Source organism: Salvelinus alpinus, chromosome 23 (assembly GCF_045679555.1).
Source record: "Salvelinus alpinus chromosome 23, SLU_Salpinus.1, whole genome shotgun sequence".
Taxonomy (NCBI): Eukaryota; Metazoa; Chordata; class Actinopteri; order Salmoniformes; family Salmonidae; genus Salvelinus; species Salvelinus alpinus.
The window spans coordinates 11,877,994-11,905,852 of record NC_092108.1 but is presented as its reverse complement, the minus strand read 5'-3'; the positions used below and the strand labels follow the sequence as shown (position 1 = coordinate 11,905,852).

At 43.8% G+C, this 27,859-nt stretch overlaps 1 protein-coding gene across 1 annotated transcript in view; it reads right to left on the bottom strand.

Moving 5' to 3' along the window:
• Window positions 1–214: 214 nt before the first annotated feature.
• Window positions 215–27,859, bottom strand: part of LOC139550223 (junctional cadherin 5-associated protein-like) — a 38,124-nt gene continuing 10,479 nt past the window's right edge. Inside the window, exons 2-4 of the mRNA XM_071360950.1 lie at window positions 26,474–26,981; window positions 6,266–10,665; window positions 215–5,702 (exon numbers count right to left, since the gene is read on the bottom strand). Of these exons, the coding sequence (XP_071217051.1) occupies window positions 5,695–5,702; window positions 6,266–10,665; window positions 26,474–26,865 (4,800 nt within the window). The 5' untranslated portion in view covers window positions 26,866–26,981 and the 3' untranslated portion in view covers window positions 215–5,694. The remainder of the gene's footprint in view (window positions 5,703–6,265; window positions 10,666–26,473; window positions 26,982–27,859) is intronic.

Here is a 27,859-nt window from a genome sequence, read left to right as displayed (position 1 = left end):
TTGGGTAATGGGGCTGAAATTACTAGCAAGAACACACGTGCACACAGACACACACACACACACACACACACACACACACACACACAGGTGCACACTCACAGAAACACAAACCGAACATGTACATTACATTTTTCTGTTTGGCAAAATGGCGTCATGCTACTTTATCTGAACTAACACTCTCGAGAAAATAAATCTAATTGATCACAAAGACAACCTTCATGCAAAGAGTTTATTCTGAATCAGACTGCAGTGTCGTACAACAGCAGCACAATCTGTGTGTTATGCTGATATTCATCAATACAAAAGCAAAGGTCTGAACGAGTTTCCTTTAGATTTTACTCTAAACATAGCATTTAAATACTTGGCATAGTTTTGTAAATAAAATTATGAAAGATAATGGTTGCCATTGGTTTCCCCTACTGGAGAGTACCAACTGCAAATAGACTGTATGCAAAAACATGTTTTCCTCGTCTCTCTCTCATTTAATGTTTTCCTCGTCCCTCATTTCATGATTTCCTCGTCTCTCTTGCATTTCATGCAAGGAAGAAAAAAAGATGTCAGGGAGTACAAAATTAATAAAATCTCATATGAAAATAGAAAATATTACAACAAGTGTGCATAATTATTCATGTTGCACATAGCCTGCAGTACAAAAACGTCAAATGACACCAAGTTCCAGCTTCCTCTGGCATGCCAATTTATGGACAGTAGCCTAGCTATGTTCTGTAATGGCCATTTTTGTGTTGTGATCAAGGGGCAGTTTACTTCTTAAGGGAAAACATTTTTAAAATTCAACTTCATATTCATCATCTCCAGCACCACCCCAACATCAACATATGTGAAAATTGTGTTTTTCTATGTTTTGTAGTAAAAAAGACAGAGGAAGATATGTGTTCCCAATGACATCATCATCCAATTAGTAGGTAATTAGGAGTTAATGCCTACTCATAATTGGTTAAAATCACATGATGCTGGCCTCCCGATTGGTGCAGCGGTCTAAGGCACTGCATTACAGTGTTGCGGCATCACTACAGCCAGGCTGTGTCATTACTGGCCGTGACCGGGAGTCCCAAAGGGCGGCGCAAAATTGGTCCAGCGTCGTGTGGGTTAGGGGAAGGCTCATCGCGCTCTAGCGACTCCTTGTGGCGGGCTGGGCGCCTGCAGGCTGACTTCGGTCGTCAGTTGAGTGGTGTTTCCTCCAACACATTGGTGCAGCTGGCTTCCAGACGGTGGGTGTTAAGAAGTGCGGCTTGGTGGGTCATGTTTCGGGGGACGCATGACTCGACCTTCGCCTCTACCGAGCCCGTTGGGGAGTTGCAGCAATGAGACAAGATCGTAATCACGAAATTGGGGAGAAAAAGGGGAGTGGGGGGGGGGGGAAATTCCAATAACAATTTTTAAAATTAAAATATAAAAAATCCCACGATACACACCGATGATGTCATTGTAAACACTTATCTTCTTCTATATTTTTCACTGCAACACATGGAAACGCAACATATGTTGATGTTGGGGTGGTGCTGGAGATGAATATGAAGGTGAAACATTTTGAAATTTCCTTTTAAGACAGAGGACTTCACTACAGGTAAGTCAAGCAAAAGTCTTAAAAATGGTACTAAGTTCAGACGAAATGCGGGCGTCAACAACCGTTGGTAATCTATCCACCTGGTTGCTCTTTATGGGATATTAATCAATGATATTGATCAATGGACTCAATTGATCAATAAACTTCTGAATCAATGAATATAGTTATATTATATATAGTTGTTTCGAATGGGAGTTTGTGCATTTTTGGAAGTCTATGTATGGTTTGATTAACAGCACTGTTCTCCTGATTGATTGAAAGACCCTAGCACAGTGAAGAAAGTTAAGTGCAGTCACTATGTACGTATGCAGTCAACATTGCTACCTTTCAGGATTAAGAAATGGCAGAACAATAAGTTGTTTGTAAAACTTACAGTTATGAAACAGTGTGCAATTAGTAATTATTTGGCCTTAATTATAATTTAATTTCGAAATTGCCTATGGCAGCGACTTGATAAAAAAAAAGAAAAGAAATGTCAGTCAGAAATATTAAGCGTAATTAAGACAAAGTTCTAAGTCAATTAAATGCTACAACCGCAATAATGCTACATGAAAGTGTATGTTATAAAACGATGTGATTATTGAACAGTATGTATTCACCTTTGACAAATAGGAAAACAGCATTAATGTGCACCTTTTGCAATGCATTACACACCCTTCACTAACCATTGTATCATTGACAGCAGTCTAAAACACAAAATTCACTCAATGTAGAAAGAAAGAAATGTTAAGTTGCATGACTAAAATAAATGTTTTTTTTTTGTTGTTTTTATTTCTAAACATGTTGCTATGAATCAGCGACAAAACAACAGTACATGATTTGGCTTGGAAGACGATGACAAACATAAGACAGGTCACCAGGGTTGGGGTCAATTCCATTTCAATTCAGTTAATTCCAGAAAATAAATGTAATTATTATCCCCCCCCCCCCCCCAAAAAAAAACAAAACAATCCAATACAGAGGCATGTATTAGAAATACAGAAAAATGTAAATTTGAATTTCAGTTAGCTTCCTGAACTGACTGAATTGAAATAAATAATTGACCCCAACACTGCAGGTCACAGCTGACCCTAAACATAAGAACACAGGTGAGATGGATCGATGGATCATCAGTAAGAGCGTCCAACATCAAATGTTCAACTGTTTTTCAGACAGCGTGTGAAAATGCACTAGAAATGGGAACTCATGGCACAATCAGAATTTCCCATTAAGTCAAGACTCACAAAGAAGATAAACCCTCATCTTGTCACTGAACAGAATGACCGTTTGATCAAGGCACACTGCACATAGCTTTGCTTGTAAGGACAATCCATCTTTATGTCAATCTTTTTTTCTTTTCTTTTTAAAGCGCTAGAAAATTATATACTCTCATTATGATACTGTACAGACAATATAGTACTGTACTGACATGATACTGTACAAACAATATAGTACTGTACAGACATTATGATACTGTACAAACAATATAGTACTGTACAGACATTATGATACTGTACAGACAATATAGTACTGTACAGACAATATGATAATGTACAGACATGATACTGTACAGACAATAGTACTGTACAGACAATATGGTACTGTACAAACAATATGGTACTGTACAAACAATATAGTACTGTACAGACAATATGGTACTGTACAGACAATATAGTACTGTACAGACAATATAGTACTGTACAGACAATATAGTACTGTACAGACAATATGGTACTGTACAGACAATATAGTACTGTACAGACAATATGGTACTGTACAGACAATATGGTACTGTACAGACAATATGATAATGTACAGACATGATACTGTACAGGCAATATGGTACTGTACAGACAATATGATACTGTACAAACAATATGATACTGTACAGACAATATGGTACTTTCAACTTGTGATCAAATTGTGGAGAAATAAAATAGAATGGTTAAATACAAAATATCTCTTAAAATATTTAAAATATACTTTATTTTGTACATTATGCAAACTGATTAACAATTCAATGATAACAAAAATGGATATTTAGTGAAATGTAGTCACTTAACACGATACACATGTATGGCCACTAATGTTTTCTATGAAATAAGCACCCGCCCACCAGCATACCCTGATACATCTCCATTTAGCTACAGGATGATTCAAACGATGACTCGTTAAAATGTTATGCCCCAAATTGCACCCAATTCCCTATTTAGTGCACTACTTTTAACCAGTGCCCATGGGGCTCTGGTCTAATGTAGTGCACTATATAGGGAATAGGGTGCCATTTTGGGACTTGGAAATAATTAGATTCCTGACAATGGTTCCCAGCTCCACTGACTAAGCAACTAAGCTGTTTGTACGACAATATTGCTCTTATCTTTTTACTATGTCCATATAATTCTTGTTTACAACTCAAACTAGCACACTCCCACTCCATACCATTATTGCTTCCTGAAATTACCTGGGAAATAGAGCTAAAATACACCCAGATAGATCATTTTAAAACATTGATTTCCCTAACCAGTGGTCTTGTAACCTGATCCAGTCTATAATGAAATGCACATCTGGATACAGAAGGCAACGCCTGGTCCCAGATCTGTTTGTGCTCTTGTCAATTCCATTGCACATTGTCAAGCCAATGAGTGACAAGGAGTCGGCATGACAGCACAAACAGACTGTCACCTAGGTAACCCCCACCCCCATAACGTAGAACCAAAGCCTCACAAAATATATTTCACTGATTTATCATTTCACTACATCAGGGTTTGGGTCAATTCAAAATGAAGTCACTCAATTCAGGAAGTGAACATTCATAAATGGAAAAACGCGTTTAATAAATAGCTTCTCATTTTCAATTTCTTGAGAAATCATTGAAAATAGATTGGAATTTCAGTTTACTTCCTGAAACGACTGACTTGAATTTGAATTGACCCTAACCCTGACATCGGGTAGGTATAGAGTCACTCTTCATTGAAGAGATCTATGGATTATGATTACAGTGTACGGGAAAGCGATGAGACAGACAGGCCACAATGTAACAAAATAATAATAGACTGATTGATTGGTTGATTAATTGATTGATTGACGGATTGATCGATCGGTTCATCTGAAAATTAAAACAGTTCTCGAGCCAAAGACATTAATGTCCAATATAATACATTTCTCACTTCTCTCCATCCATAACAATCAAATGTAAATATTTTGGTGTAATCGACTGAATGTAACAGAACAGCTCTTGACTCCTATGTCTACTTTGTTGTGTAAAACGTGTTTACATTCATATCTAAACAGCTCGCCCAGAAACAAACAGAATCACACAGAGTGTGAACGATGAGTCAGCTAACTGTATTCACTATGGACATTTTTTTTTAGGTTGTTATACGCATGACAGAATTGCATAATGTCTGCCAATGAAAAGCATCAGGAGGGTAGAATAATAAAGCCAATGAAAAGCATCTGGAGGGTAGAATAAGCCAATGAAAAGCATCAGGAGGGTAGAATAAGCCAATGAAAAACATCAGGAGGGTAGTTAGTATAAGCCAATGAAAAGCATCAGGAGGGTAGAATAATAAAGTCAATGAAAAGCATCAGGAGGGTAGAATAAGCCAATGAAAAGCATCAGGAGGGTAGAATAAGCCAATGAAAAGCATCGGGAGGGTAGAATAAGCCAATGAAAAGCATCGGGAGAGTAGAATAAGAAAGGATAAAGAAGAAGCTGCTACAATAACACTAGGAATGAGTCCCAAAATGGCACCCTGAACCCTATGCAGTGCACTACCTTTGACCAGGGCCCAGTAGTGCACTATATAGAGAGTAGGGTACCATTTTGGACCCCTCCTAGGATGGGTTGGGGGGATATAAAGGGGAGATGGGGGGGGGGGTAGATGGAAGCTGCCCCTAGGTAGGGGGACACCTCCCTTTTGGCAGTGGAACACTCTTAGCACTCAACGACGCCGAGGGTGAGGGTGTACACAATGCTGTTGTCGGAGAAGGCCGTTTCTGTGTTTGGGATGAGATGAAGGCATTCTAGTGGGCAGCCAGGTCACAGTGTTGGAGGGAGCTAAACCTCAGATGGAGAAAGATGACGGGCGTCTCAGTCTCTCTCCACTTTAATCCACTGGGCTTGGGTCTCAGGCCTCTGGTAGAATACACAGAAAGAAGGGATACACTAGATCATTTAGAGGGAATAAAATTGAGTCCCAAATGGCACCCTATTCCCTATCAAGTGCACTACATTTGACCAAAGCCCTTTAAAATTAGTACACAAAATAAGTAATAGGGTTCCATTTTGGACGTAGACTATAGTTCATGTGACAGTCCTCATAACATGTCCAAAATGTATTTCACACACATAAAAAATGTCTTCAAAATGAATGAAAATAATGTAATATCAGTTGTGTGTGGTGGTAGATTTGAATTGTAGGTCAAATAGCCCCCTCTTGTGGGAAGAGTCCATAATAACAGCCACAATTCACTGCTTGAAATACATGCGCCATAAATTATAACTCATTAGAGTCACAACCAACAATGTTTGTGTAGTCACATTTGGCAGTGAAAAAAGTATCACAAATGTGTAACAAACAAAATATGAAACTATTAATTCCTGGTGAAACACTCTCATATTCAGAATAAACATGTAACACAGCTCGACAGAAAAAAAATACTTAAAATGAAGAAAAAACAAATGCATCAAGTAGCTACCCGAGACAGATGACACCTCCTCATCTTGCAACACTGTATCTTCAGAGGCCTCTCGATCGTCCTCTAGCTTGACCTCTCTATCGTCCACTGTGTCACTCTGGGAGGGAGCAGGGAGGACAGCGCTCTCTTCCACTTGTTCAACGCCACCGCTGGCCTCCCCCTCCGTCTCCCCGTCCACCTCCTCCACCTCCCCAGAGTCTGTGCTCCTGATGCTGAGACTCATGCGGGACACCGAGTCCACCACCTTCATCCGAGCCAGCCGCTCTATCGCCACCTGATGGCTGGGCGAGGCAGCTAGCTTGTCCTGCAGGGCCTCTATGTGCTGTGAGGCACCTCTGCCCCTCCTCTCTCCCTCCAGACTGTGAGACAGCTTCTGGTCGGGGTTCATGGGGACTGAAAGTGGTAATCTGTCTGGCGGAAACTCCAGCATTCCTGGAGTTTCTCGACCCAGTTGGGTCCATTTGGCACTCCTGATGCGCTCTGGGGTATCCTGTGGCGGCTTGTTTTCTTGTAACTCCTGCCCACTGTCAGGAACCGTAGACGCTGTAGACCGCAGTTCCCCAGACTCTGTATCTCTCACATGTGTTTGTAATGTCTGTTCGTTTGCACTGCTTCTTTCTGGATCTTCTCCAGCAGTGGGTTCACACTCTCTAAATTCAATCTCATCTGTTGCTGGCTCTCTAGCCCTCCGCTCCTCTGTAACTAAAGACTCTGCAGGCACATCAATCCCTAATATCCTGGCTGCCCTCTCCTCTATGGATTCGTTCTCTGGGATGCCCTCGGCACATTTCACTTCGTATAGATTGTTGAGATCCTTGGTTGCTTGGTTTTGATTGGTCTTCTCAGCAGTAGCACTCCCACCCACATTCTTATCATCTGTGAGTGACAGCTGCTCCCTCCAATCTTGACACAGAGTCTGAGCCTCTGAACGATTCGAGCAAGAGTCGGAGGATAGCTGTGTGTCTACTTCGTCCTCAGCTGGTTCTTCATATGTTTCAGCTCCTTGTGGACTACCACTGTCACCGACGATCGTGGCGCTACTTTGATCAGACAAGTCTGGGCTTGACTCCTCATGGAGCGGAGACATTGGGCTTGGTCTGGACATCTGGCTCTCGCTCTCTTTTTTACAAATGGGGCATTCCTCTTCGGAGTCTAGACCGGCGCCCCCTGGAGGCACTGTATTGCCTCTACCACCACCAAGTTTAGATTTGGCTGTCAAAGTTTTGTTAACTTCTGTTGAGTCTCGAGTCTTTTGTAAAGACTGACATATGTCCTCATAATCAGGGGGACTCGTAAGTGTGGAGGCGTCCTGCATCGGCTGCCTATCTGCCCAGGGGACTTCTGCTGCCGTGTGCGTTGTTGGCGTCGTTGGGCTTAAGTCTCTGATCTCGCTGGGATCCCTAGGAGAGTCAATAAAGTCACTAGGGGCGGTAAAGTCACAAGGCGGTGGTGTCTCCGAAGGCGAAGAGAGGTCTAGCTTCACCGACCTGCCACTGCAGCTACTTCTCCGTGACAAATTCGAAACAACCCTGTATTCTCTGAATCCTGTAGGATCGCGTGGCGGGACAGGGAGCTCCTCTCTTAGCTGCTTGCTGAATGTCACTGACTTTCTTTCAGCGGGTCTTGAGAAGGCGCTCTTGACCTCCCTGTACTCTGGGTCGACGGACACAGTCCAGCTCTCGATACTGCGCCTAAGGCTGCTGGGTTTGCTGAGCCCCGCCTCCCCCGCCAGCCTTATCTTGATCCGCTCAGGGATCTGCACAGCGCCGCCATTGTTAGGAACGTTATTGCTGGCAGTGCCTAGCTCTAAGATGTCTTTGTAGGCCTCGTTGAGGTCCTCGATGCACTGGTCAACACTGGGCCTCTTGCTGCTCTGCTGCTGTGGTTGTTGCTGTTGATCCTGGAGCTCTTTGTTGATAGTCTCTAGCTCCTCAATGGCATCCCATGGCCGTCTGCTGACGGGCTTCAGCAGGAACTGACCGAAGCCCTCCTGCCCACTGCAGGCCGCTGCTGGTTTGGCCTCCATCGTGTTTCCTGAGGGTGGTGGTGGTGGCGCTGCTGCTGGCGGCTGAACTGTGCTCTTGTTCAGCTGGCTGGAGATTGAGAAAGTGGCCGTCCTGGAAAAGGCGCTGTTGCTGGATGGTTTCAGGCTCTTCACCCCTTTTATGGGATAGCTGAATGCAGTGCTGCCCACACCGCTGGGGTCTGGGGTGACGCCTGGGTCGGGGGAACCTGGGGCAGGGACTTGAGGGTCTTGTGCTTCCTTGTTTTCAGGACCTGGAGGAGGAGGAGGGGGAGGCTGACGCTTTCTGGCCTCTGGGCTAGTTTGAGTCTCCTGGTCACGGTATTGGTTCCCAGGCCAGGATCCTGAGAGTTTCAGCTCCTTGTGATGGTTTATTTTGGGGGGTTTAATGGGGAGTTTTCTCACTATTTTGCTGCTTGATCTGCTGCTTGCTATGCTACCGGTTAGTGCTTGCAGCTCAGCCTCTGCTGAAGATGTGCTTTGGAAACTTTGGTTTGTTAAGTGGCCAGTTTTGTTCTCGCTCGGACTGTCCACTGGGCTTGGTGGCCGGACTGGGCTTGGCGGCTTCTCATCATTGTTGTTTTGATCATGGGACGTACTGCCCGGCGTTGGGGGGATGGGAACAGACACCAAACAGAATATTGTTTCGCTAAGTTTCTTTTTTACGCTCTTTTTCTCTACTTTCTCTGCTTTCTCTGAGGAGTCAGGCTTTCTTGGTTTCTCTTTCTCTGAGGAGTCAGGCTTTCTTGGTTTCTCTTTCTCTGAGGAGTCAGGCTCTTTCTTTTTCACTTGAGTCACAGTTTCTGACACACCTTGGTCCACAAGCCTGATCTGCTGAGGGGGCGGTCTAACCTGAAAAGCGGTTGGATAGTTACCACAGCTCTGGTCAGGAGCTACACTGTCTACACTTCCTTTGTTTATTAAACCCCTGTGGCACCATCTAGTACTACTACCGTCGTTGTCATTGACAGATGTCTTGCGGCTGTCGGTATTGAGAGATAGCCCATGTGGGGGGGAAAAGGCACTATCATGTGTGGATTGTCCTAAAACCTTAGCGCAGGGAATCTCTTTGTTGATGTTTCGGATAAGCTTGTCCGAGTCAGTGAGAGAATTTCCGCCAGGCCCTCCTGAGATGTGTCTCACTCGCGGATCATCAAAGGGTAAATAGTGAACATGCCCCAGATGTTCCTCGGTGTATCCAGGGTTAAGATTTGGGTTAGGGTTAACCTGTTTCCTGTAGGGTATACCTCGATCCCCATAGTGTTCCAGCCACGACCCTCCTGTCTGTCTGGAAAACCACCTTCCCGCCTCTGAGCTCACAGGCATCTGCATCTGTATCTGCATCTCCCCCCTCCACTTATAGTTCACCACTTCATTGCGGTTGATTAGGCCTCCCCTGATTGGGGGAGGGGCTCTCTTATAAGACGGGGGCGGGATGTAACCGGGGGGCTCCATGCCAAAGATTGCGGAGTGTTGTGCGAAATAGTCTTGTCTCTGCAGTTCTCCACCCCTTGGATGATAGATAGGCCTGTTGTCCTTCTGTTGTTTGGACCCACCCTGTTCATCTACTACAGCTACAGAAAGCATCTCCTGGCTACCCCTAGTCTGCTGGTGTATCTCGTACGACGGAGGCTTGACAGGCCTGCTGAACCTGGGCTTTGGTAAAAGTGCAACATGACCGCCGCTTTGCCAACTGTTTCTGGCCCACCGGTCCCGGCCGACTGCGGCGCTGTGGTAATACCTACTATAAGGCCCGGAAAAGACGGTGCTGTTCACTCTCTGTCTATCAACCTGGCCCGGTCGGAGCTGGACACTGACCAAACTGGACTGTGTGTCTGTGTGTTCAGTAGCTCCATCAGGCGACAGCACTCTGGGGAGGGACTGGGACTTCCCTCTGGTTCTGGGAAGGATAGAACCAGCGCTCTCTGGAGTCCTCAGGCGGTGCTGCCGGTCCTGAGCCCACCTCTCGCCCTCCCCATCCGACAGCTGCCTCCCCAGCCCCACTGCAGGCTTCCACTCCTCTGTGCCCAGGCTCTGGCACTTCCGCTCCCCAGTCACCCCAGTCAATACCCTCAGCTGTCCAGGAGCCGCGTCAGCTTCCCTCAGCCAGGAGATGGGGGTGTCATCGCATAGCTGCTTCTGTTGCTGCTTCTCCCTCTCCCCCCTGTGGTCCTCTGCTATCAGGGCCTGTGGCCTCCATGCCACCTCAGAGGCCTTCAGAAAGCTAGCGGACGCTCTCAGCTCCCGGCCATCGGCGTAATCCAGGAGGACACTGAAGTCCTGGCCTCTCCTCCTCCAGTAGGAGACATCCCTCTCGTCCAACTGCTCTCTTCTCTCGATCTGCTCAGAATAGGTTAAGCTGGGAGCGTCATAGAACCTGGAAAGACAACAAAGCACAATTGGTTGGTGATCATCATATAATGAAAATAGAAAAGAAAAAAGAAGAAAGAGAAAGAGAGAAAGAAAGAACCATGAAGTGTTAAGGTACTGCAGTTATAATACTGTACCTTCATTAATATGAAAAATGTTATATTTGAACCCATGTCTTACATAGGAAAATCTACAAATATTATTAAGAGTGAACATGTAGGCTGTAACCTGGATATAGGATTAACTTGGTTTTTGCACATAACACCAAAAATAACAAAACTCTTGAAGCATTTCCGTTCATAGATTTATAAGCTTGTAATACCAACATAATTCAGTTAACCTCCCTTATATTTGTAATGATAAAGTCTGCTGACCTTTCCATGACCTGCCAGTCTATAGTTGCATCCCAATTGGCACCCTACTCCCTCTGTAGTGCAGTAGGCCCTGGTCAAAGGTAGTGCACTACATAGGTAATATGGAGCCAATTGGAAGACATTCTAAAAACGGAATCTCAGATGCAACTTCTGGCTCCCACAAAACAAGATCAAAGAGAGAGAAGACAAAATAATCATGAATGAGCTTTATCTGGAACGGTCTCTTATGGAACCATACCTGCGCTCCATACTCTGTTTAACTGTGATGACACAATGCTGACCAGCCCGCTGTGGTTTTATACGATCTGAGAGATATTGATAACTGTGACATTTTAAATGCTGGTATGTCTGGCTAGCCTCCAAGCTGATGTTTTGGCTTTGGGAGTGAAGAACAGGATTACATCCTAAATGGCATCCTGTTCCATAAATAGTGCACTACATAGGGAATAAGGTACGATTTGGGACGTAGCCTAGGAATCAATATCTCCATCTCCAATCCAAGAGGGCGGAGTCAGGCAACACACATATATCTGACGGAAGTGCTTGAGTCAGCGGCTCCCAACTCCCTTGAAGATGCCGTGAAATTGTGCGGCTGCTGCAATATGATCTGCATATTATAACACACGCTGACCTTAATTCAGAAAGCTGGGCGTTCGTTCCCTATATAGTGCCCTACTTTTCACCGGGGTCCATAGGGCTCTCTGGTCAAAAGTAGTGCACTATGTAGGGAATAGGGTGCCATTTGAAGTGCTTTGAAAGGCTGTTCATGACACACATCAACACCATCATCCCAGACACCCTGGACCCACACCCAGTTTCCATACCGCCCCAACAGATCCACAGATGACGCAATCTCAATTGCACTTCACACTGCCCTCTTCCACATGGACAAGAGGAAAATAACTACATGAGAAAGCTGTTCATTGACTAAAGCTCAGCGTTCAACACCATAGCCCCCTCCAAGCTCATCACTAAGCTTGGGAAACCTGGGACTGAAAACTTCCCTCTGCAACTGGATTCTGGACTTCCTGACGGGCCGGCCCCAGGTGATGAGGGTAGGCAACACCACCTCCGCAACGCTGATCCTCAACACGGGGGCCCCTCAGGGATGTGTGCTTAGTCCCCTTCTGTGCTCCCTGTTCACCCACGACTGATGATCGTAGACTATAGGAGAAAGAGGGGAGAACACACCCCCATCCACATCGACAGGGCTGTTGTGGAGGGGTCGAGAGCTTCAAGTTCTTTGGTGTCCACATCGCTAAGGACTTAACCTGGTCCACATACACCCACAAAGTCGTGAAGAGGGCACGGCAGTGTCTCTTCCCCCTCAAAAGGCTGAAAAGATTTGGCATGGGCCCTCAGATCCTCAGAAAGTTGTACAGCTGCACCATCGAGAGCATCTTGACTGGCTGCATCACCGCTTTGTATGGCAATTGCACCGTCCTTGACCGCAAAGCTCTACAGAGGGTGGTGCGGACAGCCCAATACATCACTGGAGACGAACTCCCTGCCATCCAGGACCTCTATACCGAGCGGTGTCAGAGGAAGGCCCAAAAATTCCCAAAGACTCTAGCCACCCAAGCCATAAACTGCTCACTCTGTTATCGTCTGGCAAACGGTACCGGAGTATCGCTCTCAGACCAACAGGCTCCTTCTACCCCCAGGACATAAGCCATAGCCAGACTGCTAAATAGCCAGACTGCTAAATAGTCAATTAATGGTACCCAAACTATCTGCACTGACACTACGCACACTCACTATACATACACATCATATACACACTCACTAGACTATATATACACACTATATACAGACTCACTAGACTATATATACACACCATGTACACACTCACTAGACTATACAAACACATCATATACACACTCACTAGACTATATATACACACTATATACACTCACTAGACTATATATACACATTATATACACACTCACTAGACTATATATACACACCATGTACACACTCACTACACTATATATACACACTATATACACACTCACTAGACTATATATACACATTATATACACACTCACTAGACTATATATACACATTATATACACACTCACTAGACTATATATACACATCATATACACACTCACTAGACTATATATACACACCATATACACACTCACTAGACCTATATATACACACCATGTACACACTCACTAGACTATATATACACACCATGTACACACTCACTAGACTATATATACACACTATATACACACTCACTAGACTATATATACACACCATATACACACTCACTAGACTATATATACACATCATATACACACTCATTAGACTATATATACACATTATATACACACTCACTAGACTATATATACACACCATGTACACACTCACTACACTATATATACACATTATATACACACTCACTAGACTATATATACACACCATATACACACTCACTAGACTATATATACACACTATATACACACTCACTAGACTATATATACACATTATATACACACTCACTAGACTATATATACACATTATATACACACTCTTTAGACTATATATAGACACTATATACACACTCTTTAGACTATATATAGACACTCATTAGACTATATACAGACACTATATACACACTCATTAGACTATATATACACACTATATACACACTCACTAGACTATATATACACATTATATACACACTCACTGGACTATATATACACATTATATACACACTCACTAGACTATATATACACATCATATACACACTCACTAGACTATATATACACACCATATACACACTCACTAGACTATATATACACACCATGTACACACTCACTAGACTATATATACACACCATGTACACACTCACTAGACTATATATACACACTATATACACACTCACTAGACTATATATACACACCATATACACACTCACTAGACTATATATACACATCATATACACACTCATTAGACTATATATACACATTATATACACACTCACTAGACTATATATACACACCATGTACACACTCACTACACTATATATACACATTATATACACACTCACTAGACTATATATACACACCATATACACACTCACTAGACTATATATACACACTATATACACACTCACTAGACTATATATACACATTATATACACACTCACTAGACTATATATACACATTATATACACACTCTTTAGACTATATATAGACACTATATACACACTCTTTAGACTATATATAGACACTATATACACACTCATTAGACTATATATAGACACTATATACACACTCATTAGACTATATATACACACTATATACACACTCACTAGACTATATATCCACACCATATACAGTTGAAGTCGGAAGTTTACACACCTTAGCCAAATACATTTAAACTCAGTTTTTCACAATTCCTGACATTTAATCTTAGTAAAAATTTGGATTAAATTGTGGGCCCTCAGATCCTCAGAAAGTTGTACAGCTGCACCATCGAGAGCATCTTGACTGGCTGCATCACCGCTTTGTATGGCAATTGCACCGTCCTTGACCGCAAAGCTCTACAGAGGGTGGTGCGGACAGCCCAATACATCACTGGAGACGAACTCCCTGCCATCCAGGACCTCTATACCGAGCGGTGTCAGAGGAAGGCCCAAAAATTCCCAAAGACTCTAGCCACCCAAGCCATAAACTGCTCACTCTGTTATCGTCTGGCAAACGGTACCGGAGTATCGCTCTCAGACCAACAGGCTCCTTCTACCCCCAGGACATAAGCCATAGCCAGACTGCTAAATAGCCAGACTGCTAAATAGTCAATTAATGGTACCCAAACTATCTGCACTGACACTACGCACACTCACTATACATACACATCATATACACACTCACTAGACTATATATACACACTATATACAGACTCACTAGACTATATATACACACCATGTACACACTCACTAGACTATACAAACACATCATATACACACTCACTAGACTATATATACACACTATATACACTCACTAGACTATATATACACATTATATACACACTCACTAGACTATACAAACACATCATATACACACTCACTAGACTATATATACACACTATATACACTCACTAGACTATATATACACATTATATACACACTCACTAGACTATATATACACACCATGTACACACTCACTACACTATATATACACACTATATACACACTCACTAGACTATATATACACATTATATACACACTCACTGGACTATATATACACATTATATACACACTCACTAGACTATATATACACATCATATACACACTCACTAGACTATATATACACACCATATACACACTCACTAGACTATATATACACACCATGTACACACTCACTAGACTATATATACACACCATGTACACACTCACTAGACTATATATACACACTATATACACACTCACTAGACTATATATACACACCATATACACACTCACTAGACTATATATACACATCATATACACACTCACTAGACTATATATACACATTATATACACACTCACTAGACTATATATACACACCATGTACACACTCACTACACTATATATACACATTATATACACACTCACTAGACTATATATACACACCATATACACACTCACTAGACTATATATACACACTATATACACACTCACTAGACTATATATACACATTATATACACACTCACTAGACTATATATACACATTATATACACACTCTTTAGACTATATATAGACACTATATACACACTCATTAGACTATATATACACACTATATACACACTCACTAGACTATATATCCACACCATATACAGTTGAAGTCGGAAGTTTACACACCTTAGCCAAATACATTTAAACTCAGTTTTTCACAATTCCTGACATTTAATCTTAGTAAAAATTTGGATTAAATTGTTTAACTTGGGTCAAACGTTTCGGGTAGCCTTCCGCAAGCTTCCCACAATAAGTTGAGTGAATTTTGGCCCATTCCTCCTGACAGAGCTGGTGTAATTGAGTCAGTTTTGTAGACCTCCTTGCTCGCACACGCTTTTCAGTTCTGTCCACAAATTTTCTATAGGATTGAGGTCAGGGCTTTGTGATGGCCACTCCAATACCTTGACTTTGTTGTCCTTAAGCCATTTTGCCACAACTTTAGAAGTATGCTTGGGGTCATTGTCCATTTGGAAGACCCATTTGCGACCAAGCTTTAACTTCCTGACTGATGTCTTGATGTTGCTTCAATATATCCACATAATTTTCCCTACTCATGATATCATCTATTTTGTGAAGTGCACCAGTCCGTCCTGCAGCAAAGCACCCCCACAACATGATGCTGCCACCCCCGTGCTTCACGGTTGGGATGGTGTTCTTCGGCTTGCAAACCTCCCTCTTTTTCCTCCAAACATAACAATGGTCATTATGGCCAAACAGTTCTATTTTTGTTTCATCAGACCAGAGGACATTTCTCCAAAACGACGATCTTTGTCCCCATGTGCAGTTGCAAACCGTAGTCTGGCTTTTTTATGGCGGTTTTGGAGCAGTGGCTTCATCCTTGCTGAGCGGCCTTTCAGGTTATGTCGATATAGGACTCGTTTTACTGTGGATATAGATACTTTTGTACCTGTTTCCTCCAGCATCTTCACAAGGTCCTTTGCTGTTGTTCTGGGATTGATTTGCATTTTTCACACCAAAGTACGTTCATCTCTAGGAGACAGAACGCACATCTCCTTCCTGAGCGGTATGATGGCTGCATGGTCCCATGGTGTTTATACTTGCATACTATTGTTTGTACAGATGAACGTGGTAGCTTCAGGCATTTGGAAATTGCTCCTAAGGATGAACCAGACTTGTGGAGGTCTATACTGTTTTTGCTGAGGTCTTGGCTGATTTCTTTTGATTTGCCCATGATGTCAAGCAAAGAGGCACTGAGTTTGAAGGTAGGCCTTGAAATACATCCACAGGTACTCCTCCAATTGACTCAAATTATGTCAATTAGCCTATTGGAAGCTTCTAAAGCCATGACATAATCTTCTGGAATTTTCCAAGCTGTTTAAAGGCACAGTCAACTTAGTGTATGTAAACTTCTGACCCACTGGAATTGTGATACAGTGAATGATAACTGAAATAATCTGTCTGTAAACAATTGTTGGAAAAATTACTTGTGTCATGCACGAAGTAGATGTACTAACCGACTTGCCAAAACTTTAGTTTGTTAACAAGAAATTTGTGTATGTAAACTTCCGACTTCAACTGTATCTACCTCAAATACCTTATTATTATCTATCCTGATGCCAAGTCACTTTACCCTGCCTTCATGTACATATCTACCTCAAATACCTCGTACCTCTGCACATTGATCTGGTACTGGTACCCCCTGTATATAGCTCCACAGTGATCTGGTACTGGTACTCCCTGTATATAGCTCCACAGTGATCTGGTACTGGTACTCCCTGTATATAGCTCCACATTGATCTGGTACTCCCTGTATATAGCTCCACAGTGATCTGGTACTGGTACTGCCTGTATATAGCTCCACAGTGATCTGGTACTGGTACTCCCTGTATATAGCTCCACATTGATCTGGTACTGGTACTCCCTGTATATAGCTCCACAGTGATCTGGTACTGGTACTCCCTGTATATAGCTCCACAGTGATCTGGTACTGGTACTTCCTGTATATAGCTCCACAGTGATCTGGTACTGGTACTCCCTGTATATAGCTCCACAGTGATCTGGTACTGGTACTCCCTGTATATAGCTCCACATTGATCTGGTACTCCCTGTATATAACTCCACATTGATCTGGTACTCCCTGTATATAGCTCCACAGTGATCTGGTACTGGTACTCCCTGTATATAGCTCCACAGTGATCTGGTACTGGTACTCCCTGTATATAGCTCCACATTGATCTGGTACTTCCTGTATATAGCTCCACATTGATCTGGTACTCCCTGTATATAGCTCCACATTGATCTGGTACTGGTACTTCCTGTATATAGCTCCACAGTGATCTGGTACTGGTACTTCCTGTATATAGCTCCACAGTGATCTGGTACTCCCTGTATATAGCTCCACATTGATCTGGTACTCCCTGTATATAGCTCCACAGTGATCTGGTACTGGTACTTCCTGTATATAGCTCCACATTGATCTGGTACTGGTACTCCCTGTATATAGCTCCACAGTGATCTGGTACTTCCTGTATATAGCTACACAGTGATCTGGTACTCCCTGTATATAGCTCCACAGTGATCTGGTACTCCCTGTATATAGCTCCACAGTGATCTGGTACTGGTACTTCCTGTATATAGCTACACAGTGATCTGGTACTCCCTGTATATAGCTCCACATTGATCTGGTACTCCCTGTATATAGCTCCACAGTGATCTGGTACTGGTACTTCCTGTATATAGCTCCACAGTGATCTGGTACTCCCTGTATATAGCTCCACATTGATCTGGTACTGGTACTTCCTGTATATAGCTCCACATTGATCTGGTACTGGTACTCCCTGTATATAGCTCCACATTGATCTGGTACTGGTACTCCCTGTATATAGCTCCACAGTGATCTAGTACTGGTACTCCCTGTATATAGCTCCACAGTGATCTGGTACTGGTACTCCCTGTATATAGCTCCACAGTGATCTGGTACTTCCTGTATATAGCTCCACAGTGATCTGGTACTGGTACTTCCTGTATATAGCTCCACAGTGATCTGGTACTCCCTGTATATAGCTCCACAGTGATCTGGTACTGGTACTTCCTGTATATAGCTCCACAGTGATCTGGTACTCCCTGTATATAGCTCCACAGTGATCTGGTACTGGTACTCCCTGTATATAGCTCCACAGTGATCTGGTACTCCCTGTATATAGCTCCACAGTGATCTGGTACTGGTACTTCCTGTATATAGCTCCACAGTGATCTGGTACTCCCTGTATATAGCTCCACATTGATCTGGTACTGGTACTCCCTGTATATAGCTCCACATTGATCTGGTACTCCCTGTATATAGCTCCACAGTGATCTGGTACTGGTACTTCCTGTAAATAGCTCCACAGTGATCTGGTACTCCCTGTATATAGCTCCACATTGATCTGGTACTGGTACTCCCTGTATATAGCTCCACATTGATCTGGTACTGGTACTCCCTGTATATAGCTCCACAGTGATCTGGTACTGGTACTCCCTGTATATAGCTCCACATTGATCTGGTACTGGTACTCCCTGTATATAGCTCCACATTGATCTGGTACTGGTACTCCCTGTATATAGCTCCACATTGATCTGGTACTGGTACTCCCTGTATATAGCTCCACAGTGATCTGGTACTGGTACTCCCTGTATATAGCTCCACATTGATCTGGTACTCCCTGTATATAGCTCCACAGTGATCTGGTACTGGTACTTCCTGTATATAGCTCCACATTGATCTGGTACTGGTACTTCCTGTATATACCTCCACAGTGATCTGGTACTGGTACTTCCTGTATATAGCTCCACAGTGATCTGGTACTCCCTGTATATAGCTCCACATTGATCTGGTACTCCCTGTATATAGCTCCACAGTGATCTGGTACTGGTACTTCCTGTATATAGCTCCACATTGATCTGGTACTGGTACTCCCTGTATATAGCTCCACATTGATCTGGTACTGGTACTCCCTGTATATAGCTCCACAGTGATCTGGTACTGGTACTTCCTGTATATAGCTCCACAGTGATCTGGTACTCCCTGTATATAGCTCCACAGTGATCTGGTACTCCCTGTATATAGCTCCACAGTGATCTGGTACTGGTACTTCCTGTATATAGCTCCACATTGATTTGGCACTGGTACTCCCTGTATATAGCTCCACATTGATCTGGTACTCCCTGTATATAGCTCCACAGTGATCTGGTACTGGTACTTCCTGTATATAGCTCCACAGTGATCTGGTACTCCCTGTATATAGCTCCACAGTGATCTGGTACTGGTACTCCCTGTATATAGCTCCACAGTGATCTGGTACTGGTACTTCCTGTATATAGCTCCACAGTGATCTGGTACTGGTACTCCCTGTATATAGCTCCACAGTGATCTGGTACTGGTACTCCCTGTATATAGCTCCACAGTGATCTGGTACTTCCTGTATATAGCTCCACTGTGATCTGGTACTGGTACTTCCTGTATATAGCTCCACAGTGATCTGGTACTGGTACTCCCTGTATATATCTCCACAGTGATCTGGTACTTCCTGTATATAGCTCCACATTGATCTGGTACTCCCTGTATGTAGCTCCACATTGATCTGGTACTGGTACTTCCTGTATATAGCTCCACAGTGATCTGGTACTGGTACTTCCTGTATATAGCTCCACAGTGATCTGGTACTGGTACTCCCTGTATATAGCTCCACATTGATCTGGTACTCCCTGTATATAGCTCCACATTGATCTGGTACTGGTACTCCCTGTATATAGCTCCACATTGATTTGGTCTGGTACTCCCTGTATATAGCTCCACATTGATCTGGTACTCCCTGTATATAGCTCCACATTGATCTGGTACTGGTACTCCCTGTATATAGCTCCACAGTGATCTGGTACTGGTACTTCCTGTATATAGCTCCACATTGATCTGGTACTGGTACTCCCTGTATATAGCTCCACATTGATCTGGTACTGGTACTCCCTGTATATAGCTCCACAGTGATCTGGTACTGGTACTTCCTGTATATAGCTCCACAGTGATCTGGTACTGGTACTTCCTGTATATAGCTCCACATTGATCTGGTACTGGTACTTCCTGTATATAGCTCCACAGTGATCTGGTACTCCCTGTATATAGCTCCACAGTGATCTGGTACTGGTACTTATTGTATATAGCTCCACAGTGATCTGGTACTCCCTGTATATAGTTCCACAGTGATCTGGTACTGGTACTTCCTGTATATAGCTCCACAGTGATTTGATACTGGTACTTCCTGTATATAGCTCCACAGTGATCTGGTACTGGTACTTCCTGTATATAGCTCCACATTGATCTGGTACTCCCTGTATATAGCTCCACAGTGATCTGGTACTGGTACTTCCTGTATATAGCTCCACAGTGATCTGGTACTGGTACTCCCTGTATATAGCTCCACAGTGATCTGGTACTTCCTGTATATAGCTCCACTGTGATCTGGTACTGGTACTTCCTGTATATAGCTCCACAGTGATCTGGTACTGGTACTCCCTGTATGTAGCTCCACAGTGATCTGGTACTTCCTGTATATAGCTCCACATTGATCTGGTACTCCCTGTATATAGCTCCACATTGATCTGGTACTGGTACTTCCTGTATATAGCTCCACAGTGATCTGGTACTGGTACTCCCTGTATATAGCTCCACATTGATCTGGTACTGGTACTCCCTGTATATAGCTCCACATTGATCTGGTACTGGTACTCCCTGTATATAGCTCCACATTGATCTGGTACTGGTACTCCCTGTATATAGCTCCACATTGATCTGGTACTGGTACTTCCTGTATATAGCTCCACATTGATCTGGTACTGGTACTCCCTGTATATAGCTCCACATTGATTTGGTACTGGTACTCCCTGTATATAGCTCCACATTGATCTGGTACTTCCTGTATATAGCTCCACAGTGATCTGGTACTGGTACTCCCTGTATATAGCTCCACATTGATCTGGTACTGGTACTTCCTGTATATAGCTCCACATTGATCTGGTACTGGTACTCCCTGTATATAGCTCCACATTGATCTGGTACTTCCTGTATATAGCTCCACATTGATCTGGTACTGGTACTCCCTGTATATAGCTCCACATTGATCTGGTACTGGTACTCCCTGTATATAGCTCCACATTGATCTGGTACTGGTACTCCCTGTATATAGCTCCACAGTGATCTGGTACTTCCTGTATATAGCTCCACTGTGATCTGGTACTGGTTCTTCCTGTATATAGCTCCACAGTGATCTGGTACTGGTACTCCCTGTATATATCTCCACAGTGATCTGGTACTTCCTGTATATAGCTCCACATTGATCTGGTACTCCCTGTATATAGCTCCACATTGATCTGGTACTGGTACTTCCTGTATATAGCTCCACAGTGATCTGGTACTGGTACTTCCTGTATATAGCTCCACAGTGATCTGGTACTGGTACTCCCTGTATATAGCTCCACATTGATCTGGTACTCCCTGTATATAGCTCCACATTGATCTGGTACTGGTACTCCCTGTATATAGCTCCACATTGATTTGGTCTGGTACTCCCTGTATATAGCTCCACATTGATCTGGTACTCCCTGTATATAGCTCCACATTGATCTGGTACTGGTACTTCCTGTATATAGCTCCACAGTGATCTGGTACTGGTACTTCCTGTATATAGCTCCACATTGATCTGGTACTGGTACTTCCTGTATATAGCTCCACAGTGATCTGGTACTCCCTGTATATAGCTCCACAGTGATGTGGTACTGGTACTTCTTGTATATAGCTCCACAGTGATCTGGTACTCCCTGTATATAGTTCCACAGTGATCTGGTACTGGTACTTCCTGTATATAGCTCCACAGTGATTTGATACTGGTACTTCCTGTATATAGCTCCACAGTGATCTGGTACTGGTACTTCCTGTATATAGCTCCACATTGATCTGGTACTCCCTGTATATAGCTCCACAGTGATCTGGTACTGGTACTTCCTGTATATAGCTCCACAGTGATCTGGTACTGGTACTCCCTGTATATAGCTCCACAGTGATCTGGTACTTCCTGTATATAGCTCCACTGTGATCTGGTACTGGTACTTCCTGTATATAGCTCCACAGTGATCTGGTACTGGTACTCCCTGTATGTAGCTCCACAGTGATCTGGTACTTCCTGTATATAGCTCCACATTGATCTGGTACTCCCTGTATATAGCTCCACATTGATCTGGTACTGGTACTTCCTGTATATAGCTCCACAGTGATCTGGTACTGGTACTCCCTGTATATAGCTCCACATTGATCTGGTACTGGTACTCCCTGTATATAGCTCCACATTGATCTGGTACTGGTACTTCCTGTATATAGCTCCACATTGATCTGGTACTGGTACTCCCTGTATATAGCTCCACATTGATTTGGTCTGGTACTCCCTGTATATAGCTCCACATTGATCTGGTACTTCCTGTATATAGCTCCACAGTGATCTGGTACTGGTACTCCCTGTATATAGCTCCACATTGATCTGGTACTGGTACTTCCTGTATATAGCTCCACATTGATCTGGTACTGGTACTCCCTGTATATAGCTCCACATTGATTTGGTCTGGTACTCCCTGTATATAGCTCCACATTGATCTGGTACTTCCTGTATATAGCTCCACATTGATCTGGTACTGGTACTCCCTGTATATAGCTCCACATTGATCTGGTACTCCCTGTATATAGCTCCACATTGATCTGGTACTCCCTGTATATAGCTCCACATTGATCTGGTACTGGTACTCCCTGTATATAGCTCCACAGTGATCTGGTACTGGTACTCCCTGTATATAGCTCCACATTGAGCTGGTACTCCCTGTATATAGCTCCACATTGATCTGGTACTGGTACTTCCTGTATATAGCTCCACATTGATCTGGTACTGGTACTTCCTGTATATAGCTCCATTCTTGTGTATTGTATTTTATTCCTCTTGTGTTAGTTACTATTTTATTTTTTATTATTCATTTTAAACTCTGCATCGTTGGGAAAGGTTTGTAAGCAAACATTTCCCTGTTAAATCTACACCTGTTGTATTTGGCACATGCGATAAATAAAATTGGATTTGATTTGATTAATTTGTAATCAAATCAGGCCTGATAAGGCCTGATAAGATGCACTGCCTGCCTGCCGCTGAGCAGAAAAACGTAACTTACTCTTGTATATAAAGTGCCAGTTACGTGATCACGTGATGTCAACACAAACAAGGTACTGCTGGCCCCCAGACATCTTCTTTACCAGGAGTTTGATGTACTGCCCTCGGGACAATGTTACCGGGCAGGCACCAGGGCCCAACATAAATAAGCCAAACGATCCTTTGTCCCAGCGGCGGTAAGGCTCCTGAATGTTTAAAACCACAAGCAGCACCAGCGGGCTGGCCTACAGTTGACATAGTAGATGACAGATTGTGCTCATGTGTATAGTGTATATAGTGTGGTCATTGATTGGTTATGAACTTTTTTTCTACCTGTAGTTATTGTCTGTATGTGTCCTTGTCTATGTTTTGGCACAGAGCCGCAATCAGAATTTACCCCACGAGGATAATAAAGACATTATCTTATTATCTTGCAGGGACAGACAACTCCATAGTCTTATTTCTTAGCCATTTAATCCAATGCTACGAGGATCCCAAAATAGGATTTAATTGAATTGTGTAAAAAATATAATCAAATAAAAAAAGAGTGTCCCTTCAGGCTGAGTGATGTACCTGATTATCGTAACATGGTCAGCCACATTCATACATGCTCTCAGTCCCATGGACAGCAGGCAGAGTGGCTGGGCCTGTTGTTATGGAGTAAAGTGTTGCTTCCCAAAGTGCACCCTGGCTATTTAGGTTAGACCTCAACAGTAGACAGAGTAGAGGGATACTGTTCACTCACATTCAGTACGGTGATAATAGCAAATGAACTGGTTTATGGATGTAACTCAGACAATCATATGTCTATGAAAAAATAAAACAAACCCTAAAGTAATGATCATAGTTATCTGGCAATGAGTTATTTCAGTGAATGATCTAAACTGGCAATATACAGTCAGACCCTGATCAATTTCACCTCTTTTTGCTCGTCTCCACCCCCCCAGGTGTCGCCCATCTTCCCCATTATCCCCTGTGTATTTATACCTGTGTTCTCTGTTTGTCTGTTGTCAGTTCATCTTGTTTGTCAAGTCAACTGCTTTTCCCAGTCTCTCTTTTTCTCGCCCTCCTGGTTTTGACACCTTGCCTGTCCTGACTCTGAGCCCACCTGCCTGACCACTCTGCCTGAACCTGAGCCTGCCTACCGACCTGTACCTTTGCCCCACCTCTGGTTTATTGACCTCTGCCTACCCTGAGCCTGCCTACCGACCTGTACCTTTGCCCCACCTCTGGTTTATTGACCTCTGCCTACCCTGAGCCTGCCTACCGACCTGTACCTTTGCCCCACCTCTGGTTTACTGACCCCTGCCTGCCTTGACCTGCCTATTGCCTGCCCCTGTTGGATCATTAAACCATTGATAATTTGACATTGTCTGCATCTGGGTCTTACCTACATACCTGATACTATTGGTCCTAATCAAAAGTAGTGCTCTAAAATAGGGAATAGGATGCCATTTGAGACGCGTGCACTTTCTTACACTACCATCCAGTGTGTATTATGTATTATCAACACAGACATTAGTTTAAACAGCTCAGGCTCTGTGCACTGCACACACACTCTGCAGAGTGAGGATGCCTCTGGACAAGTGTGCACATATCCATACACATGTCCAGAGGCATCCTCACTCTGCAGTGTGTGTGTGCAGTACAGGGCGCCGGAGCTGTTTACAGTGTGGTGGTTGGTTACGCTCTCAAGGCATCACGTACAGTAAGCTACTCTGCCCAGCGTCCTGTGCTGCTGTTTACATGGTCTGGCTGCATCCCAAATGACACATTGTTGTTATAATCTCCACCCGGCACAGCCAGAAGAGGACTGGCCACCCCTCATAGCTTGGTTCCTCTCTAGGTTTCTTCCTAGGTTTTGGCCTTTCTAGGGAGTTTTTCCTAGCCACCGTGCTTCTACACCTGCATTGCTTGCTGTTTGGGGTTTTAGGCTGGGTTTCTGTACAGCACTTTGAGATATCAGCTGATGTAAGAACGGCTATATAAATTAATTTGATTTGATTCCCTATTTAGTCCACTACTTTTGACCAGGGCCCATAGGGCTGCAGGATGTGTACCTGTATGTGTGTTGGTAGAGATGCTGGTGGTGGAGGGGTGGACTGATCCAATGGAAAGACGAGTGCTCTCTTTAAACATGGATTCACATCGCAATGTAAACAAGCTAACAGCGCAGAAGGGCGGCAGCTGTACATTATTCCTCATATCACAGCATAAAGCACCCTATTCCCTATATAGTGCACTACTTTTGACCAAGGACCATAGGGAATGTAGAGAACAGGATGCCATTTGGAGCACAGACCTCATATCCGATCATATCACAGTGGTGCAGAAGCCTCAGTGTTCGTTCTACAGCCCTGGAAGGAAGGAAATGGGGAGACAGAAGAAAACACCCTCCTGCGCAGTGCAGACGGAGTGGCTCGGCTTTACATGCAACGCCGAAGGGCCCGGAGAGAAAGAAAAAGGGAGGGAAGGTATGGGGTGAGGGGGGGTGAGGGAGTCTCAAAAGAGAGAGAGATAAGGGGGGGGGGGGGACTCACCCGCTATCCGTGGCGAGAGAATCTCCCAGGGGCTGTGCTAGGCTGTCACCTAGGTTACCGCTGCCAGCTTCTTTTCTCCTTTGGTTCCTTTCCCCGCCGCTCTCATTGTCACCGCTGCCGGGGTAGACCTTCGCCAGTAGTGCCTGCCTGCTGCTGCTCCTGAAGACGCAGGCCCCCCTGTCTGCTGCCTGTTCATACCCGTTCAGTGAGCCAACACGGCCAGGCCTCTGGTTCTCTGCTGCTGGGATTTCACGGTGGCAATCAGTCGTGGCGGCGACGTGGCGCTGTTTCTCGCAAGGTGCGGTGGCGGATGAAGTTGAAGAGGGGCAGGGGACGCTTGTCTTGGGCAATTTGTATCCGTGAGAAATGAGGAGGTCGTCCACGCTGTACATGGTGCTGTGTGTCTCTCTGTCTGGCTTGGCAGCAGGAGGGCGAAGGGGGTTCTGCTGTTCTTATGCTCAGTGCTGCTGGTGGGAGCTGGAGCAGAGCTGCTCAGTAGAGGCCATCACTATGGGGAGAAGAGAAACAGGGAAAAAGGTAACGTTTAGCTTTTAGCATCTCATCTTCAGAAATATAGATACCCAGTGCTTGTACGGGAAACTAATGTCTGTACACTATACTGTAAATAAGGGGAGAACAAACAGGGAGAGTGAAACGGGAAGAAGATCACGTTCTGACAGCGCTGTCCCAAAAGTGCACTACTTTCAACCATCTACAGTATGTCCCAAATGGTATCCTATTCCCTACAGTATAAAGTGCACTACTTTTGACCAGGGCTCAGGTCAAAAGCAGTGCCCTATAGAGGGAACACGTGCTATTTTGGGATGCCATTTTGGGATGCAACCTAAGTGATCATGTCTTCACAGTACTGTGTGTATAAAATGATCAACAGTATGTTGGCTGCTGGAGAAAAGGGAAACAGCACAGATCTGATGAAGGTCCCCTGGTTGGCAGCCACAATAATACATCTGTTTACATGCAGATTTCACATTAGTCACACAGTACACAGAATGTTCCTGTGGGGCGACTTCACAGGATAAGAGAGGTCACTGGATACGTCCCAAAATGCACCCTAAGTGCACAACTTCTGACCAGAGCCCTACGGGACCTGGTTCAAAAGTAGTGCACTATTTAGGGAAAGTAGTAGTGCACTAATAGGGTGCCATTTGGTTAGTAGACTATTTTGTATTTGTAGGTGTTCCTGTTACAGCCCAGTTAAAACAGGCACTACCTCTATAGCAATCAAACTCCCGGAAGTCAATCATTTTCTAAAACACGGAATCTCTTCTAAAAAATATAATGAAGTAAAGTTACGTGAAAATGTATTTCCTTAAATCCTATAAATGTATTTCCTGAAGCGAGGATAGCAGAGTTGCTTCCAAAAAC